The sequence below is a fragment of the Loxodonta africana genome, chromosome 1 (genome assembly GCF_030014295.1).
Source record: "Loxodonta africana isolate mLoxAfr1 chromosome 1, mLoxAfr1.hap2, whole genome shotgun sequence".
Taxonomy (NCBI): Eukaryota; Metazoa; Chordata; class Mammalia; order Proboscidea; family Elephantidae; genus Loxodonta; species Loxodonta africana.
In genome coordinates, this window is record NC_087342.1 from 3,022,772 (window position 1) to 3,042,891 (window position 20,120).

The 20,120-nt window shown below is 42.8% G+C and overlaps 1 protein-coding gene across 9 annotated transcripts in view; it reads left to right on the top strand.

Moving 5' to 3' along the window:
- The window catches only part of QTRT2 (queuine tRNA-ribosyltransferase accessory subunit 2), a 74,940-nt gene that overhangs the window by 29,368 nt on the left and 25,452 nt on the right, over nt 1-20,120 (top strand). For 3 of the 9 annotated variants that reach the window (XM_010592944.3, XM_003412985.4, XM_023551780.2), the window contains exons 8-9: nt 437-554; nt 5,993-10,647. In XM_010592944.3, the coding sequence (XP_010591246.1) occupies nt 437-554; nt 5,993-6,224 (350 nt within the window). In that variant the 3' untranslated portion in view covers nt 6,225-10,647. The other 6 variants (XM_023551776.2, XM_023551777.2, XM_023551779.2 and 3 more) reach the window with 6 other exon arrangements.

The window sequence follows — 20,120 nt, forward strand, 5'->3', positions numbered from 1 at the left end:
ACAACCCTATTCTAGTTTGCCTGTATCCCAGATAGATGAGTTACAAAGCTAAATGTATTTGCATGTGCGTTATGTTGAGACATGGGAATAACCCCAATACACACACATATTTATTCCCTCTGTCTCTCTCTTTAACACACAAACACACACCAACTTTTTAAAATTACTCATAGACAATTAGATTGTATGTCATATGCTCGTAACCCTAATTTGCTTAGGCATGTTTGGACCCCTAGATTGTTTTGGTATTATAGATAACAGGTCAGTGACCATCTTGGTGCATACTGCTATTTTTCTTCTGTGATTTCTTTAGGATAAATTCTTAGGAACAAAATGACAGGGTCAAAGGGCATGAAATGATGACTAAGATAAAATTCTTCCAGTGGCTACTCCTTATCTGATCTTCATTCAGACTTTTTACTGGTTTGTCTTTCAGTATTACAACAAAATGGGACAGAAGAAGAAATAAAATATCTGGATCAAACAAAGAAAATTAAAACAACTGATTGCACCCAAGAGATGACATCCTTTGAAATTAACCTGAAGGAAAAAAAGTAAGGAATTTTTTTTAACTTTGGATTTTAATTTCTGGCTTTCTCGTTTCTGTCTTTTTAAAAAGCTTATGTAAAATGTTCCTTTTCCGTTAATGACCGTAAAATTTATAGTTGAATATTATTTGGGCCTTCTCAAATTCAGTTGCAGAAAAACTTTTTTTCTGCAAATGATTTGTGTATTTTGTCTTATTAGAAAACTAAGGCTAGATAGCTATTTTAGGAAAGCAATGAGAAACAATACACCAAATCCGTTGTGTTTGGTGTCTTTTACTCCATCCTAATACTTTAAATGTCTTGTTCTGGAAGCTCTGCTGAAACCTGCCCACCATGGGTGACCCTATTGCTCTTTGAAATAATGGCGACATAGTCTCCAGCATCACAGCAACATGCAAGCCACCACAGTACGACAGACTGACATACTAAGATACTCTGGGAAGAAGATCCTGGCAATCGCCTTCTGAAAAAATTGGCCAGCAAAAACCTAATGAATAGCAGCAGAACATTGTCTGGTATAGTGCTGGAAGAGGAGCTCCTCAGGTTGGAAGGCACTCAAAAGACGACCGGGGAAGAGCTGCCTCCTCAAAGGAGAGTCGAAATTAATGACATGAATGGAGTAAAGCTCTTGGGACCTTCATTTGCTGATAGGGCATGACTCAAAATGGGAAGAAACAGCTCCAAACATTCATTAATAATTGGAACGTGGAATGTGTGAAGTATAAATCAAGGAAACCTGGAAGCTGTCAAAAGTGAAATGGGATGCTTAAAGATTGCTATCCTAGGCATCCATGAGCTGAAACGGGCTGGTATTGGCCATTTTGAATCAGACAATCATATGGTCAACTCTGTGGGGATTGACAAATTGAAGAGGAATGGCGTCACGTTCATGGTCAAAAAGAACATTGCAAGATCTATTTTGAAATACAGTGCTGTTAGTGATAGGATAATATCCATATGCATACAGAGATGACCAGTTTATATGACTATTAGTCAAATTTACGCACCAACCACTGTGGCAAAAATGAAGAAATTGAAAATTTTTGCCAACTTCCGCACTCTGAAATGAATCAAACCTGCAATCAAGATGCATTGATAATTACTGGTGATTGGAATGGGAAAGTCAGAAGCAAACAAGAACCGGTAGTTGGAAAATACGGTGATAGGAATGACACAGGAGATTACATGATAGAATTTTGTAAGATTAATGACTTATTCATTGGAAATACCTTTTTCCAACATAAACGGTGACTATGCCTGTGGACTTTGCCAGATGGAATACACAGAAATCAAATCAACTACATCTGTGGAGAAGGCAGTGGGGAAGCTCAGCATCGTCAGTCACAACAAGGTCAGGGGCCGACTGTGGAACAGACCATCAGTTGTTTGTATGCAAGTTCAAGTTGAAGCTGAAGAAAATTAAAACACATCCATGAGAGCCCAAGTGCGACCTGGAATGCATCCCTATTGAATTTAGAGACCATCTCAAGAACAGATTTGACACATTGAACTAATGGCTGAGATTTGACACATTGAACTAATGACTGAAGACCAGATGTTTTGTGGGGTGACATCAGGGACCTGATATTAATAAAGAAAAGGTCACTAAAAAGACAGAAAAGAAAAAAAGACCAAAATGGATGTCAGAAGAGACTCTGAAACTTGCTCTTGAACGTTGAGTAGCTAAAGTGAATGGAAGAAATGATAAACTAAAAGAGCTGAACAGATTTCAAAGGATGGCTGGAGAAGTAAAGTATTATAATGAAATGGGCAAAGACCTAGAGATAGAAACCCAAAAGGGAAGCGCGCTCTCAGCATTTCTCAAGCTGAAAGAACTGAGTCTCGAGTTACAATATTGAAGGATTCTATGGGGAAAATGCTGAATGACACAGGAAGCTTGAAAAGCTGATGGAAGGAATATGCAAAGTCACTGTACCAAAAAGAATTGGTTGATGTTCAGCCATTTCAGGAGGTAGCATATGATCAAGAACCAACGTTACTGAAGGAAGAAATCCAAGCTGCGCTGAAGGCATTGGCAAAAAACAACACTCCAGTTACTGAGGGAATACCAGTGGAGATGTTCCCACAAATGGATACAGCACTGGAAGCACCCATTCACCTGTGCCAAGAAATGCGGAAGACGGCTACCTGGCCAGCTGACGGGAAGAGGTCCAGATGTGTGCCTATTCTGAGGAAGGGGGTACAACGGAATGCGGAAATTATGAACAGTATCATTCATATCACATGCAAGTAAAATCATGCTGAGATAAATCAACAATGGTTGCAGTGGTGCCCTGACAGGGAACTGCCAGAAATTCAAGCCAGACTCAGAAGAGGACGTGGAACCAAGGATATCATTGCTGATGTCAGATGGATCTTGGCTGAAAGTATAGACTACCAGAAAGATGTTTACCTGTGTTTTATTGACTGTGCAAAGGCCTTCGTCTGTGTGGATCATAACAAGTTATGGATAACATTGTGAAGCTCATGCGGAACCTGTACATAGATGAAGAGGCAGTTGTTCAAACAGAACAAGGGGATACAGCATGGTTTAAAGTCAGGAAAGTTGTGAGTCAGGGTTGTGTTCTTTCCCCATACTTATTTATCTCTATGCTCGGTAAGTACTGCAAGAAGCTGGACTGTATGAAGAAGCGCATGCCATCAGGATTGGAGGACGACTCATTAACAACCTGCAATATGCAGATGACACAACCCTGCTTGCTGAAAGTGAAGAGGACTTGAAGCATTTACTGATGAAGGTCAAAGACTACAGCCTTCAGTGTGGATTGCACCTCAACATAAAGAAAACAACATCATGATAAATGGAGGAAATATTGAAGTTGTCAAGGATTTCCTTTTACTTGAATCCACAATCAACAGCCATGGAAGCAGCAGTCCAGAAATCAAAAGATGTATTGCATTGAGCAAATTTGTCGCAAAAGACCTCTTTAACATTTTAAAAAATAAAGATGTCACCTTGAGGACTAAGGTGCACTTGACCCCAACCATAGTATTTTCAATCACCTCGTACACCTGCAAAAGCTGGACAGTGAATAAAGAAGGCCGAAGAAGCATTGGTGCCTTTGAATCATGATGTTGGTGCGGAATATTGACTACAAGAAGAATGATCAAATCTGTTTTGGAAGAAGTGTAGCCAGAATTCTCCTTACAGGTGAGGATGGCAAGGCTTTGTGTCACATACTTTGGACATGTTACCAGGCGGGATCAGTCCCTGGAGAAGAACATTATACCTGGTAAAGTAGGTCAGCAGAAAAGGGGAAGACCCTCAACGAGATAGATTGGCACAATGGCTGTAACAAAGGGCTCAAACATAGCAACGATTGTCAGTATGGCACAGGACCGGACAGTGTTTTGTTCTGTAGTACCTAAGGTCACCGTGAGTTGAAACCGACTCAACTGCACCTAACAACAACCACATTTATCTTCCTAAAAAATAGCTGAGGAGATTCATTTCTGTATTTAGAATGTTAGGGCGGTATAAAATTGTTACTACTAAATTTCCCCTTACATTATAGTTTTAATTGAAATTGTAGTTTTCTTGTTACCAGCACTAGATTTGAAGTTTTGGAGCCTTGGAATTGAAATCCTAACAGTGCTCTTGATTGTGTGACCTTGGTCAAGTCACTTAAACTGTCTTTAATAGCTGATAAAAGTAACACACATACAGTGCTTAGTATGTGCTGCATGGAGCCGCATGGAGCCCTGGTGGCACAATTGTTGAGTATTTGGCAGCTAACCAAAAGTTTGACAGTTTGAATCCACCAGCCACTCCTTGAATACCTTATGGGGTGGTTCTACTCTGTTCTGTAGGGTTGCTGTGAGTCGGAATCGACCCCACGGCATGGGGCTTGGGGCTGGGCCGTGCGCCACAGTGATCAAGCCCTTTACTGCATTACCTCATTTATTCCTCACAAGAACTCCACCAGGTAGGCACTGTTCTTACCCTTGATTCACAGATGAGAAAACGCACGCAAGGGGGGAGATTAAGTGACTTGCCCTGGGGAGTTGAGGAGTCAGTAATCGAAGGTCACACTGTGGCTACAGAGCCTTCCCTCCTCACCCCTACAGTAGCCTTCGTTTCTTCATCTGTAAAATGACAATAAAAGGGCCTATCTCCAAGGGTTTTTATGGAGATTAAACGAAACAGTAAGTGACAGTGCTTTGCAAACTGCAAACAGCGATGTGAGTATCTAAAGGAATACTGTATCTCCTGGTGTTAGTCCTGGTGACGTTCCCTAATATGGTGTGCCTTTGCAGTGTCACGAACAGCGCTCAACACTGATGAATGATTGGACGACTTTCTTGATGGTCTCGTGTAACTTTCAGTCTTTGAGGTTGCATCGGTCAGAGGAAAACACCTGGGTCTCCATGGCTCATTGTGCACTTTGTTGGCTTCTTATTGTTCTTACCATTGTGGTAAAACATGTTACTCCCAGGACAGGAACCATTCCCAAAGCCAGCTCTTCAGACAGGGATTGGACTGGACTATAGGATAGAATATGATACCGGTGAGGAGTGAGCTTCTTGGATCAAGTAGACACATGAAACTATGTGGGCAGCTCCTGTCTGGAGGGGAGATGAGAAGGCAGAGGGGGGCGAAGCTGGCTGAACGGACACGAAAATAGATGGTGGAGAGAAGGAGTGTGCTGTCTCATTAGGGGGCAGGCAACTAGGAGTATATAGCAAGGTGTATATAAACTTTTTTTTTTTTTTTTTTTATGGAAACCCTGGTGGTGTAGTGGTTAAGTGTTATGGCTGCTAACCAAGAGGTTGGCAGTTCAAATCCGCCAGGCACTCCTTGGAAATTCTGTGGGGCAGTTCTACTCTGTCCTATAGGGTCGCTATGAGTCGGAATTGACTCGACGGTGCTGGATTTTTTTTTTTTTAATATAAATTTTTGTATGAGAGACTGACTTGATTTGTAGACTCTCACTTAAAATACTATTAAAAAAAAGTGACATAAAATTTGCCTTTTTAACCATTTTGAAGTCTATAATTCAGTGGATTAACTACATTCACGGTGTTGTACAGCCATCACCACCATTCACTTATAAAACTTTTCCATCGCCCCAAACGGAAAGTCTAGACTCTTCAAGCAATAACTTCATACCCACTAAGCACTGCCCTCTCCTCTTAGCCCCTGGTAACTTCTCCTCTCCTCTCTGTCTCCATGCATTTGCCTCTTCTAGATATTTCATATAAGTAGAATTGTACAGTATCTGGCATAACGTTTCCAAGATTCCTCCATGTTGTGGCTCTTTGTTAACTTTTGACCACATTGCCATTTAATCAGGTACCCTGCAATGAGAATTTGCCAGCAGCGTTATTAAACGTTGGTTACTGCACCAGCAGGATAGACAGTCTAGGCTGTGGATTCCTCTTATTGCTCACTTCTGGAGTGTCGTGGTGACTTCTTTTCTCAGGTACCAGGAGGACTTTGACCCGTTGGTGAGAGGGTGTTCCTGTTACTGCTGTAAGAATCACACTCGTGCGTACATCCACCATCTGCTGGTGACCAACGAGCTGCTGGCCGGCGTCCTGCTTATGATGCACAACTTTGAACATTACTTTGGATTTTTCCACTCCATCCGGGAAGCACTAAGAAGTGACAGACTGGCGCAGTTGAAAGAGCTTATCCTTAGGCAAGCATCTTGAGACCTAGCAAACACATCTGACTTAACCTGCAGCCGGAACCGGTGTTACAAGTGGGACGAAGAGAGAAAGAGAACTGGTGTCCCCAGTCAGGAGCATCCTACCAAATTCCTTCCCCACGAGGCTGAGGAGATTTCTTCTACAGGCTTCAGTGACCTGGATGGATCAGAAGATTTGAACCATGACCTTTAACATCTCTAGGCTAACTCTTTTAGTCCATTCATTTAGTCATTAAAGACAAAATCTCTAGACATGAGAGGACAACCTCGAAGTGGAGCTGCCGAGATTCTGAGGGTCCCCTGAGTCGGGTCGGAGATTGCAGGCGTATGACTGGTTGTGAGTAGCATGACCCTGTGGACATGTGCCTGTTGACGAGAAGGAATCTGGCTGAGTCGAGAGTTTTCTTTTGATCCTTAAACTCTAAGAGGGCTCCTTTCGACACTTCTGTCTTCTAAGCAGCCAGCCCTGGCAGGACAATCAAGGAAACCTCTCTTGTGGCTTAACCAACATCACATCTCCCTGGACTGTGGGCTCACACGTTGGTCCTCTGATCGGTTGGCCCAGGTCACATTCTGTCATTTGGCCACATTGTTAATTGTGACTTGTCTCCCTAGAGCTGATGTAATTGCCTGTTAGGAGCTGAAAGTCGCTGGGGTGCTTTCCTCTGGTCATACAGCTCTGCGATGACCTGTCTGTCCTCCAACGTCATCAGTAGTCTGACCTCCAAATGACCGCCCCCCCTTGTGGAGGTTCATTTGCAGTGTGTTCACTTGGACTGAGCCCTGGCCTGGCAATGACAGCGTCAGACTTCAGTCCTGCCCAGCTGTGACACCAGGGCACATCACTTAGCCTCCCCTTGCCTCTTCCTCCTGAATGAGTGGAGACAAAGGTGGTGGATGGGACTATCAGTCAATGAACTTCTGAGATTCCATCTAGCTCTACAGTTTGGTAAACAAAGTTTTAGCTTAGAATCACAGCCTTACTTGTCCTCCGTGTTTATTGCCCGCCGTTGGCCAGGACTCAGGTAACAGTAGAGATGTTGAGAGCCTCAGAGGAGATCTGGCCTGTGCGTGTTGAAGTGTGTTGTAAATTGGCCTCGGCAGATCTCCAAATCTTCGAGTTTTTTTTTCTGCTACAGGAATGACATTTGTGTTGATGGCACGTCAGGTGGTTTTTATTTTCTTCGTGCTTGTCTATATTTTTCAAGTTTTCTATAAAGAATACACATGCACACAGTTTTTATAAAAACGTTAACAAAAGCTCAGAGTTTTTTTGTTTTATGGGGGGAGAAATAACATTTTACGTTCTTGTGCTGTGTTTTGCTGTTCATTGTTTCAGTGGGCATTACTGAGCATTGCTTTAAATTATTATGTACTTACTATGTTTTTATGAGTTGGGAGCCCATGTGGTTCTTTTTTATTAGTGGTAGTCATAAGTTTTGAATTCATGGAAATTCCTGTAACCTCTCCTCCATGAATGGCCAGAAGTTTCTGTTCTCAAAGATTGGATTGTTTTGAAATGTTACAGAATTGGGTATGTTCAAATGTTCACATTTTTCTTCAATGCCGAGTCCATTGAGTTGGAGGAGTATCAATAAATATTCCAGAATCCATACAAAATGGATGTGTTTTATTATGTCTAAAACACTGAAATTTCTGCCCAAGACTGTTTGATCTTTCTGGGTCTTTTTCTTGTTAGCACATTTGGAAAAAGTTTCTTTCCTTTAATGTAGTAAATCTATGAAAGGTAATGGCCAATAAACATTTTTAATTAAAAAAAAAAAAATTCACTGTGTATTCCTTTCCATAAATGGTTGGGAGTGTATTAAACAAAATATTAAATTTCCATGGTACCAGAAATGTTCAAGAGATTTCTCATCGGAAAATAACATTTCTCTGCATTGATTCCATCTGTGGACATTGTTTAAGAGCACTCATGCTAAATGCCGAATCCAAAAAAGAGATCTTACTCAGTGACACACGTTGTGAAGATTCCCTTGTCTGTCTCTTTAAAGTAAGCAATTTAAGGCCTTGTAGCATATATTAAAAATAATAATAACCACAATCAAGGGAACATTGCTAATGTGGCAGGCCCCTCAGTAAGTGCTTTCCGTACATGTCTCATTGTCCCTTGGAGCATCATCATATGGCCTGGGCATTACTGGTCCTGTGTGACAGGTCTGAGCTTCAGGAAGGCTGAGTAGCCAGTTCTTAGATTCCACTCCAGCGCTGTCCAGCCAAAGCTCAGTGGTTAGCCGTTGCCTGAAGTAGCTTCTTACAGGCTTGTCTTAGGCTTCGTGGACTGAAGGGGCTAGGAGACGCAAGATCTGAGTAGTGAGGCCTCTGGCTCTGAGGTACAGGGTGCTTCAGGAGCCCTGCTGCAGCTCGGCCCTGGCTCCCACTCCCAGTGGGTAATACCTGCCATGTACACCCCGTGGTACCATGGTGGCTCACATAGGTGCTCAACATGGTTGGTATTCCATGTCCCCAACCCCTCTAGTTTGGGACTGTAGCCACGCCCTAGATGGTTTTCAGTGGCTTTGGAGACGGTGATCAATTCAAGTGGACTCTTGGGTAGTTAGTAGGAGTCTGAGGTTTACTATGAAAACCCTGGTGGTGTAGTGGTTAAGTGCTATGGCTGTTAACCAAAAGGTCGGCAGTTTGAATCCACCAGGCTCTCCTTGGAAACTATGGGGCAGTTCTACTCTGTCCTATAGGGTCGCTGTGAGTCAGAATTGACTCGACGGCAAGGGTTTGGTTTTTTGGTTTGGAGGTTTACTATATGGCTTAGGGGAGGGATAGTTTGTTATTCCCTGAGAATAAAGGAACAAATAATAAAATGGAAAGGATCCTTTTAAAACGTTTTTTAATCAAATGCTTGTACAGTTAAAGCATTTTAGTAAAATCACAAACAAAGACCATTAAAGGGTCAAGGCTAGATCGTGTGAGGAACTCTTTTATCCAGGATGTTTTTTTCTGCAAAGGCAGCTTGGAGCTCACTGAGAAACCACAGAGTTAAATGATTTCCCCGTGCCTTCCTGATTAGGAACAGGCTGCTCTCTGCAGTTTGATTAGTCTCGCTTGTAGCTACGGGATCACAGCTTATTAAAACTGACGGTGCTGTGTAGGGCAGGGAGCCAGGAGGGTCAAATTTACATGCTGAGCCAGCCACGAGCAGGGCTCTGCCTTGACCTAAAGCTTTGCTGTAATTGGCATTCATTTTAATAATCTTTCAGTTCTTGGCTTTCTTTTCACCCTTCATGTCTCTTCCTCATTTTACACATTTTCTCTCTCTTTCTCACGAAATCCCCAGATTTAGGACCATATAACCCAAATAGCAGTGGGCAAAGAAGAATGAAACAAGCCCTGTGTAAGCAGTGTGAATTAGGTAACCTTACATTCTGATTGCCCGTGACAGTCCTGGTTTATGACTGTGGTCCAGGCCTAATTACTAACAGCACACCCTTTTTCAATCTCAGAAGTGCCATAATTTGGACAAGTTATATGGCCGCCCTAATACGAGTGGGGTAGACTCGAACTAGAGAGCAGCTGCCCTCTGCAGGGAGGGACAGCCGCTACCCATCTCGAGCTAATGGCTGTCAGGCCAGTGTTGCCAGATCTCCCAGTCTTCCAAGAGAAGCCCAAAATCTGGATTTTCAGATGAAACCACACAATTTTTAAATGCTAGATCAATTTTTAGCAAATACTAGCCAAACAAATCTAGGGGCCCTGGTTTGCAACCTCTGCCCCAGAGCGTGGAGGGAAGGCGTTGGCATCTTCAGCATCTCTTAATTTCTCCAAGACTGACCAACAAACACAGAAAAAGGACCTATAGCTTCTAGTGCGTACAGCTGTTAGATTTCCACCCTAATAGAGTGCCATGCTGTGCCAGCCGCATCACAGGATCCAGGTGACTCCCCAAGCCAGATCTGCCAAAAGGGAAGTTACCTGTCATCTTGTTCCACCATCTGGTTTATGGATGAAAAAAATTAGGCCTGGGAAAGAAAAAGTCACAGTCACTTGTCTTTCCTCACAAAGAGTTTAAATACACACATGCTTCTTTCCAGTAACCCCTCTGGCTCTCCTGCAGCTTACCCCTGTGTTCCACTGGGCTTGTGCCCTTCCAGCTCAGCAGTAGTTTCCCAGTCCTTGCTTTCTGAGGATCCTTTCAGACTTACTGACCAGTTAGGACGAGGGCACCAGGGCTCACATTGCACCTTGCAGCATTAATAGCGTATTCCTGGCTGATGCAGTGAGAGCTCAGTTACTGTTTGTCAAGTGAACGAGTGAACGTCCTCAGAGTGGCTGAGATTTTAGCTAGCTGAGTGCTGGTTAGAAGCGGCTTGCAAAGCAGCATGTGGTAGGACGCATGCTGAATGTCTCGTCAACGGTGGTTTGATCTTACTCGATGCTAGGCAAACTCCCAGGGACCTGACACTTTTTTTTTTTTTTAAACTTGGTTCCATTTTCTACCATTACCATCTTCTAGTGCTGGCCTCAAAGCCGTTTTCCCTGCTCTGACGTGAGGAACTCAGTGAGCTTTCCTTTTATTCTCGTGCCTCATGATCCACTTTGAGACCAGGCTGAAGTTGCCAAGGAGTTCAAACAGCCAGTGCTTCTGCCAGCGTGGTTCAGAGGGATTAGCGCATCCTGTCTGCGGGCTCTCCTGAACGGTCACCTCCTGCCCTGAATGGCTCTCCCCCGCGCTCTGCTCTTTGTCTATGAAACACATTCTCTCTTATTATCACCTTGTTCCCTGCCTGCTTTGGATGGCTTCAGCTTGCCTCTTAACAAAATCAAGAAGTTGCTATTAATGGTCTTCTCTTTCTTAACAGCTTGTCACTTCCTTTATTGAGTCCTTTTGCCCCACCCTGCCAAACCACATAATCGTCACTGCTTTGTAATGAAAGCTTCGTAACGATTTCATAATGCTGCTTTATAGTTGCTATCAAAAAAGGACAAAAGGGAGGGAATGAAAGGAAGGGGAGAGATACCACAAGGTGAGGGGGTGAGGGATACCCCAGTAATTGAGACGTGGTAAACATCCTCAAGACTCTTATGAAAAAATTTAGGCAAGATTAACCCTAGAGACTAAACACCGCAAGCCCAGTGGCCTAGTGAACTTTTCCTGTCATTATTACCGATGGGTAGGAAGATGGTCTTCCCTCTGAGGGTCTGTTTGCCTTCTAGATAGTGAAAATTGTTTCTTGGAACCCTCCCAGCACCATTTGTGTTGGTCACAAGTCCTTTCATAGAATCCAATTACATAATAGATAGAAGAGTTTTTAAATCACCCTCCCTAAAAAAGAGCTAAAATGTTTGCCCACATTTTACACTATTCTCCATCATTCCCCCACTCATTTACAGGCGGTCCCCAACTTACAATGTATTCAAGTTATGATGAAACTCACCTACGACTGACAGTCTTTTTTTATGTACATCTTATCGTTAGTAATGTGTACAGTGTTGCAGTGTGTAATTTACTGATGTTATCATTCTCAGATGTTCACTCACAGATGTGATGTTCAGAGTGGGTTTTTGAAGATACTGATAATAAAAGGGAGCCACCCTGGTGGTACAGTGGTTAAAGGAACTTGGCTCTTAACTAAGGGGTTGGCAGTTGGACTCCACCAGCCGCTCATCGGAAGAAAGATGTGGCAGTCTGATTAGAGGCTTGGAAACCCTATGGGGGCAGATCTACTCTCCTATAGGGTCGCTATGAGTCAGAATCGACTTGACAGCAGTGGGTTTTGGTTTGGTTTTGATAATAGAAGGCATTCATAATGAAAACAAACAAAAATAGAGGTATTTGACTTATATCAGAACTGGGTTACCACGGAGTTGGCATAACAGAACCCCGTCATAAGTCAGGGACCATCTTTATTTATTTTTATTTAACAAACACGTAACATTTCAATCACACGTCCACTTATTCCCCTTAACGCCAACTGAAGAAAAACACAAACTAAACAAATATACTCATCTCTGCGTAGTTACACATCAAAAGAGAAAAAAAAAAGTGACATAATGTATTAAAAAATTTTTTTTTCTTTATCCATTACCTCATTTTGGTTAGACTCTCCAATTTTGTATTGTTTGTCGCAAAAGTTCCTTTCCAATCATGTTGATAAAGTGCATTGAACTTTACTTTTCCATCTCAACGTTCAGCTGTTACCACAAATCCAACATACCAAAAACAAAATTTATTCTCTGTCTTCCTTCAATGAAACTAGTTCTCCGAGTCAACTTCCTTGCCTCTGCCAGTGGCACCTATCTTCCAGTACATCCAGCTGGGAAACTGGATCCTTGGACTCACTCTGTGGATGAATAATGTAATTCATAGAGGGATAGGTACACGATAGTTTCAAGGGAGAGATCACCAAGTCTTGGTGAGCGGCTCAGAGCATGCAATAAAGCATGATTCAAGGAAGATTACCACCGGTCCTGCCCTTATCCACTTCTTGTTCTCCCCAGTTCCATTCTCTTCCTCCTTCAGTTTTACCACTTGCTGCTACAAGGCTAAGCTTTCATAAATATCTTTATTGGGACCAAAGACCTTCAATGGCTTCTCCATTCGATCTGGACCAAAGGGACTGTTTTCTAATTGTATCAAAAAGAGGAAAGAAAGCCAGCCTGAGTTTCAAGGCCTGCCGTAATATGAGCCTGTCCAGTTAACAGGGACTTTCCCATTTTTTCCCAGTGATCATATCCTAATCCTACCCATTCTTCAAGGTCCAACCCAAGAACCGAATCCTCCATAACTACTTGTTTTCTAGAATCCTAGGCTTTAGGGTTAAAAGAGAAAGAGCTTTATTCTGGCTTCATTTCTTCATGAAGGCTCAGATATCCGGTGCTCTGGGCATTTGGTTTGCTCAGGGGTTCAATTCTGTGAGCGAGCCTCTTCTTCTCAACGGAAATCCTCATGGTGTAGTGGTTAAGTGCTACCGCTGCTAACCAAGAGGTCGTCAGTTCAAATCCGCCAGGCGCTCCTTGGAAACTCTATCAGGCAGTTCTACTCTGTCCTATAGGGTCGCTATGAATTGGAATAGACTCGATGGTGGTGTTTTTTTTTTTCCCTCAACAGACTTATCGGCTCTGTGAGGGAAGGGTAATTCCTCAATGTCCTTCCACCTGCACCTCCACCCCTGGCCCATCTTGCAACATATTTGTCCAATGAAAAAAGGAAATGAGGGACCAGTTTTCTTTCTATCACATGCCTAACACAGTGTTTTGCCCCGTTTCTCTGTTCATTATCATTTGTTTGACGCTATCAGTGCTTTAGCCTCATCACCTTCCTTGCTGCTCATAGTGACCCTCTGAAGTTGATAGCATCTTCTCCAGTGTACAGAGGAGAAACTGAGGCTCAGAGAAGTTAAGTGACTTCTGAAGGGCACATCACAGTAAGTCCAGGATTTAACTCTGTACCATAATCCTAAGGAGTGCTGGCAGCACAGTGGTTAAAGCACTCAGCTGCTAACTGAAAGGCTTACGGTTTGAATCCACCAGCCACTCCACAGGTGAAAATGTGGTGGTCTGCTTCCATAAAGATTACAGCCTAGAAACCCTATAGGGCAGCTCTACTCTGTCCTGTAGCATTGCAATGAGTCAGAATCAACTTAACAGCAATGGGATGGGACCATAACCCTAAAGAGCCCTGGTGGCGGAATGGCCAAGCACTTGGCCGCTGTCTTAGGCTAGGTTCTCCAGAGAAGCAAAAGAGTAAAGTGTATAAATATCCTCATAGATTTATATAAAGGAAATGGCTCTCCATGGTTGTAGAGGCTGGAACGTCCCAAGTCTGTGGGTCAGGCTGGAGGCTTCTCCTGATTCACGTAGCCATAGGTGCTGGTGAACCCAAGATCAGCAGGTCAGACAGCAGGGCCCTTGCTTATAGGCTGCGAAGACCGACACATCCCAAGGACGGCAGGCAAGATGGCAGGTAAGCTACTAGCTCAAGTCCCAAGAACTGGAGGTCAGGTGAACAGGAGCCAGCTGCAGAATCTAGAGTGAGCAAAAACTGGCAAGCCTTGCCAGAGAGTCTATCTGTATTTGATGCAGGCCACACCCCAAGGAAACTCCCTTTCGACTCATTGGCTACCCACAGCAGATCCCATCGTGGAGGTGATAACATTATATTTCATCATAGAAGTGATCATATCATCATGAGACTGCCAAACTACATCATAACTGCCAAAACACTGAGAATCATGGCCCACCCAAGCTGACATACAACCTTAATGATCACAGTTGCTAACCAAAAGGTTGGCAGTTCAAATCTACCAGCGGCTCCAACCCACCAGTGGCTCTGCAGGAGAAAAGACCTGGCAATCTGCTCCTATAAAGATTACAGCCTAGAAAACCCTATGGGGCAGTTCTACTCTGTCCTATAGGGTTGCTATGAGTCAGAATCAACTCGACAGCATACAACAACTATAACCCTGAAGCCCATGATTTTCCCATTTCACTTCCTGCTCCCTTTTAATACAGAACATCTGCCCTCTTTTGAGAGCTAAGGCCAGAGGAAGGAGGAGACCTTTGCGAAACACTACTTCCATGTACTACCAGCTCTCCTGGTTGTCCTCTGGGCCACGCCCGTAATTATTCCTTAGTACTATAACCAAACCAAAAAACCAAACCCATTGCCGTCTAGTCGACTCTCTAGTACTACATAGGATGACTAAGTAACTGTTCCCTCTTCCCTTTTTGGTCCCAGAAATCTGTGGTTGCTTTTTAATGATAAGAAGGCTGAGTAGCAACAGAGAGATGGGATGGTGATTTTTAGTCAAAGGCTCATGCATTTACATAGAAATGAAAAGTGAAGGAAATTTAAATTGTAGAAAGGGGGAAAAAAATAGCTTAGACTTTCTTCTTGTCAAGAAAGAGACTTCTTTGGTGTTGCATAGAATAGAATTTTAGAGCCAAAGGAATATTATGGATCATCTGTCCAACCCCCTCATTGTACAGAGGTGGAACCCAGGCCTGGAAGCCCATGGTCCAACAGGAAATGAGAGGCAAGGCTGGGACAACAGGTGTCCGGGGTTTCTTTCTCCAACCCCAGCCCTTCTCCATGTTCCTATATCTTGTCTGCCTGGATGTACTTTAAAGTTACATGTTTTGCTTCATAATATATTATTGTTACCACCATGACCGTGGCGATGGCCTCCCCGGCTGCTGGGATAGTAGTGGTTCTTGAACACAGAGATCGGTGTGTAGATACGTTTTTAGGAGGTTTCATTGACCTCATTATGGTTGTGGCATGATTGGCATTGACAAAAAATGTCTCAAGCCCAGCTAGCAAAGGTTATATAGGCAAGCCCTTCTCTAATGAATTAAAAAAAAACTAAACCTGTTGCCGTTGAGTCGATTCCAACTCACAGCAACCCTATAGGACAGAGTAGAACTGCTTCATAGGGTTTCCAAGGAGCTGCTGGTGGATTCGAACTGCTGACCCTTTGGTTAGCAGCCGAGCTCTTAACCACTTAGCCACCAGGGCTTCCTCTAATGTGTTATAGCCTTTATAATCCTCCTTGGCCTTGGCTCCTCCCGTAATCGTAAGGGCCCCACTGTTTTGTACGGATTGCTGGCTTTTATCAGTATAGAGGAAGGAGTGAGCATTGGTATTTGTTTTCCAGGGATCCCCTTTTTCTCATGGGTCGTTGATGGTCTGTGGAATTCAGTCCAGCCAATCAGCACATTAAACCAACATCTTGATCAGGGACTTTCCCCGCGTCTTGGCACAGGGGAGAGTGCTCAGTCATACCTCCTCCCTGTACTGATTCTCTCTGTACCCAGCATTTATCCATCCATCCGGTGAAGAAAAATGTATCCACTTCCAACTAAGTGTCAGGCACTCTCTAGACACACCCCACAGAGAACCCCCACCTTTTTTGAACTTAGAGAAGAGGAGCAAATTCCAAATTTACATATATTTGACATAGAGTTAGAAAGCTTCACTTTCCTCATGTGTTTTGTTGTACCATGTGCCAGTCATGGGAGACTATTCAACGTTCCTAAGAGATGAGGAAATATGGAAAGTTGAAGGATGACGATACCTCTAGATAAAGAAAATAAAAATGTTCTTTTTACTATTCATTATCCAACAAATAGGGATACAGGCCAAATTAGCGAGCTGAGTTTGCCCTTTAGCCGGCTGCCTGATCAGTTCACACTGATCCTGTGTGGGTGGTCTTTATTTAAAGGCTCCCAACAAATCTATAATCCTAAAAAAAAAAAAAAAAAAGGGCATGATTATTCCCATTTTATATTTGAGGGAGCAGAGCTGGAACAGTCAAGTAACTGTTTAAAATCTCTTTGATCTCAGGAATATCCGGTTCCTGATCCTGGGCGGTTTGCACCTTCTGTGTGCACTGGGACTTAGAGACAAGTGCTGGGCACTGACAGGAATAAAGGCGAGGCAGCCTTGCTGACTGTTCATAATTGTATGCCTTCAGAGAGGAATCACCGATTTTGTTAAAAAGAATTTTGAAAGTAATAGTTTAATCTTGATGTCTATCTTGGAAAGTAACAAAAAATCCCTTAAGAGCCATGTTTCACCAGGTAAGCTGAGGAATTCTGGTGATGATTTTAAAAGGGGTGTGGCTATGGATCTGAGTGACTGTTACGTAACTCAGTGGTTTTCTTGTGTGATTTTTAATTAAGCGACAAGTTTCTAGCCAAGAAGCCAAGTTTGAAGTGTTCATCTGAGGAAAAAGACGGAAGTTTCAATCTCATGCTATGAATCTGTTTGAATGCTCAATAATATTTGTAGAACACATGAGCCATTCATTCCACAAATGAATATTGACTAACTACTATGTCTCATATTTGCTAGGTGGTGGAGATTCAAAGGTGAAGATGCCAGGACTTTTGCTTTTGAAATCACGCTTAGTCGGGGGGTGGGGGGATATAAATAATTACAAAGTACCTTTGTAATCACTTTGGTAGTGGGATATACAAAATGTCATGTATGAGAGCGTGAATGTCTTTTTCACCATGTTCCTAAACCAAAAAAACAAACCCGTTGCCGTTGAGTTGATTCCATCTCACAGCAACCTTTTAGGACAGAGTAGAGTTGCCCCACAGGGTTTCCAAGGAGCAGCTGGTGGATTCAAACTGCAAGCCTTTTGGTTAGCAGCCAAGCTCTTAACCACTGCACCACCAGGGCTCCTTTACCAAGTTACTGGAACCAAAACAACATGTGTCTTGATGAATGTGAATCTACTTATTACAATATTACACCAGGAAAAATAGTTGACTTGGTAACTGAAAGAATGGGCAGTTTTACTAAACGAAGACTATTCCAGGTCTGGAGACATCTAACAAAGTGGTCTGAGAATCCAACCCAGATCTGTGTGTCCTTTCCACAATACTACATTGCCCCTGATAGTCTTTCCTTTTTCGTAATTACTCACTCACTCAACCACAATTTGTCGACAGATAGGCAATGTGGGTGATACAAAAGAAGGGAGAATGTCCTCCTTTGATAAGATAAAGTCCAGAACCTCTGAAGTTTGGCACCGGAAAGAGATGCTCCATGTGGGGAGGGCTGACCCACAAAAATGATTCCAGTTCTCTCCCCTTCAGTTTTATCTTCCCTTTGGAGAGTTCATATTTGGGTCAGTGCTAACTCCATCATGCTAGCTTCTCCCCAGGAACCCTCTTGTTCAAGCTGGATTTGCAGTGTTCATTTAGTTCTCTACCCAAAAAAACCAAACCCAGTGCTATCAAGTCGATTTCGACTCATAGCAACCCTATAGGACGGAGTAGAACTGTCCCATTGAGTTTCCAAGGAGCGCCTGGTGGATTCGAACTGCTGACCCTTTGGTTAGCAGCCATAGCACTTAACCACTATGCCACCAGGGTTTCCTTCCTTCTCTACAGCAGCTGAAATGTCTTCATTTTTTTGCACAACTGAGCCGATTTAGACCCACAATCTCTCTCTTTTTTTTAATTCAGCAGTGGGGGTGAGGTAGGAATCCTTGAGTGGCACGGAAGGTTAAGCACCCAGAGGTGCTTTGAATGACAGCCCTGGTGAGCTACTTCTGAAAGATCACAGCTATTGAAAACCCCAGGGAGCGCAGTTCTACTCTGAAACACATGGGGCCATCATGAGTCAGAGTCAACTGGATGGTAACTTTTTCTTTTTTTTTGGTTGGGAGTGCTGTAGGGTGGCAGAGGGGGCAGGGAGAAGATATTGCCTACAATTGGGTGTCTGTTTCCAAGCAGGGGGAGGTGTTCTGGCCATTTTTATAATGTCTCCTGGGGTCAGAAGTGATTGACAGTAATAGCATCTAATCTTAATTCCTTTTTCTCCTTCACCGTGGGCTCAGCGAACAAGACTATCTCTATTCTTTGATAGAACATTAAACAGCAAGCTGGTGCAATTTTCTTAGTTTCAATCAATTATCAGCTCATGGGCAGTCCTTTTTTCTTCTACACTCTTATCCATTCCCCTTAATCCCACTGCCGGACTGTTTTGAAGCAAATCCCAGACATCATATAATTTCATTTCTAACTAATTCAGTATGTATCTCTTAAAGTAAGAGCTCTTTTAAAAAACTTAAACACAGTACTGTTATTCTCCCTTGCTATAAGCAAGTGTCTTGTCAGCATTCAAATTCCCTCCATCAACTCATAATTTTTCTACTGTTGGTTTGTTTGAATCAGTATCCAAACAAGGTCTTTGCACTGCATTTGATTAATAACCTAGAGGTTCTCTCATCATCTTATATTTCTTTCAGTTATTTTTTTAAGGAAGCCAGGTGTTTTTTTTTTTTAGAGATTTTCCCATAATCTGAACTTGTTTATTACATTGCTATGGTCTTTTTCTCTATCCCCTGTATTGCCTGAAGAATTTAGCTCTAGAGCCGTGCTGTCTTAACAGGGTAGCCACTAGCCACCTGTGGCTGCTGAACATTTAAAATGTACTAGGCTGAATTGTGATATGGTGAAGATGTAAAATATACCAGATTTCAAAGAGTGCAAAAAAGACATAAAACATTAATAATTTTTACATTGATTATATGTTGAACTGGTAATGTTTTTGACAGATTGCTGTTAGGTGCCGTCAAGTCAGTTCTGACTCGTAACGACCCTGTGTACAACAGAATGAAACCCGGCCTGGTCCTGGACCATCCTCCCGATCATTGTTATGTTTGAGCCTGTTGTTGCAGCCACGGTGTCAGTCCACCTCGTTGAGGGTCTTCCTCTTTTTTACTGACCCTCTACTTTACCAGACATGATGTTCTTTTCCAGGACTGGTCCCTCCTCATAGCATGTCCAAAGTATATGAGACCAAGTCTCACCATCCATAGTTCTAAGGAGCATTCTGGCTCTACTTCTTCCAAAACAGATTTATTCATTCTCCTGGCAATCCATGGTATATTCAATATTCTTCGATAACACCATAATTCAAAGTATTCAATTCTTCTTTGGTCTTCCTTATGTATTGTCCAGCATTTGCATACATATGAGGTGATTGAAAATACCATGGCTTGGGTCAGGCACACCTTAGTCCTCCAAGTGACATCTTTGTTTTTTAATGCATTGAAGAGGTCTTTCGCAGCAGATTTGCTCAGTGCAATATGTCATTTGATTTCTTGACTACTGTTTCCATAGGTGTTGATTGTGGATCTATGTAAAATGAAATCTTTGTTTATCATGATGTTGCTTATTGGTCCAGTTATGAGAATTTTTGTGTCCCTTAGGTGGAAAAAAAAAAAATTTTTTTTTTTTTTAGGTGGAGGTGTAATCCATACAGAATGCTGTAGTCTTTGATCTTCATCAATAAGTGCTTAAGTCCCCTTCACTTTAGGTTAATATCCATATGCCTACAAGAAAGAGCAGTTAACATGACTATTAGGAGAAAGTGCTTCACCTCATGGCACTTCTACTTTCCCTT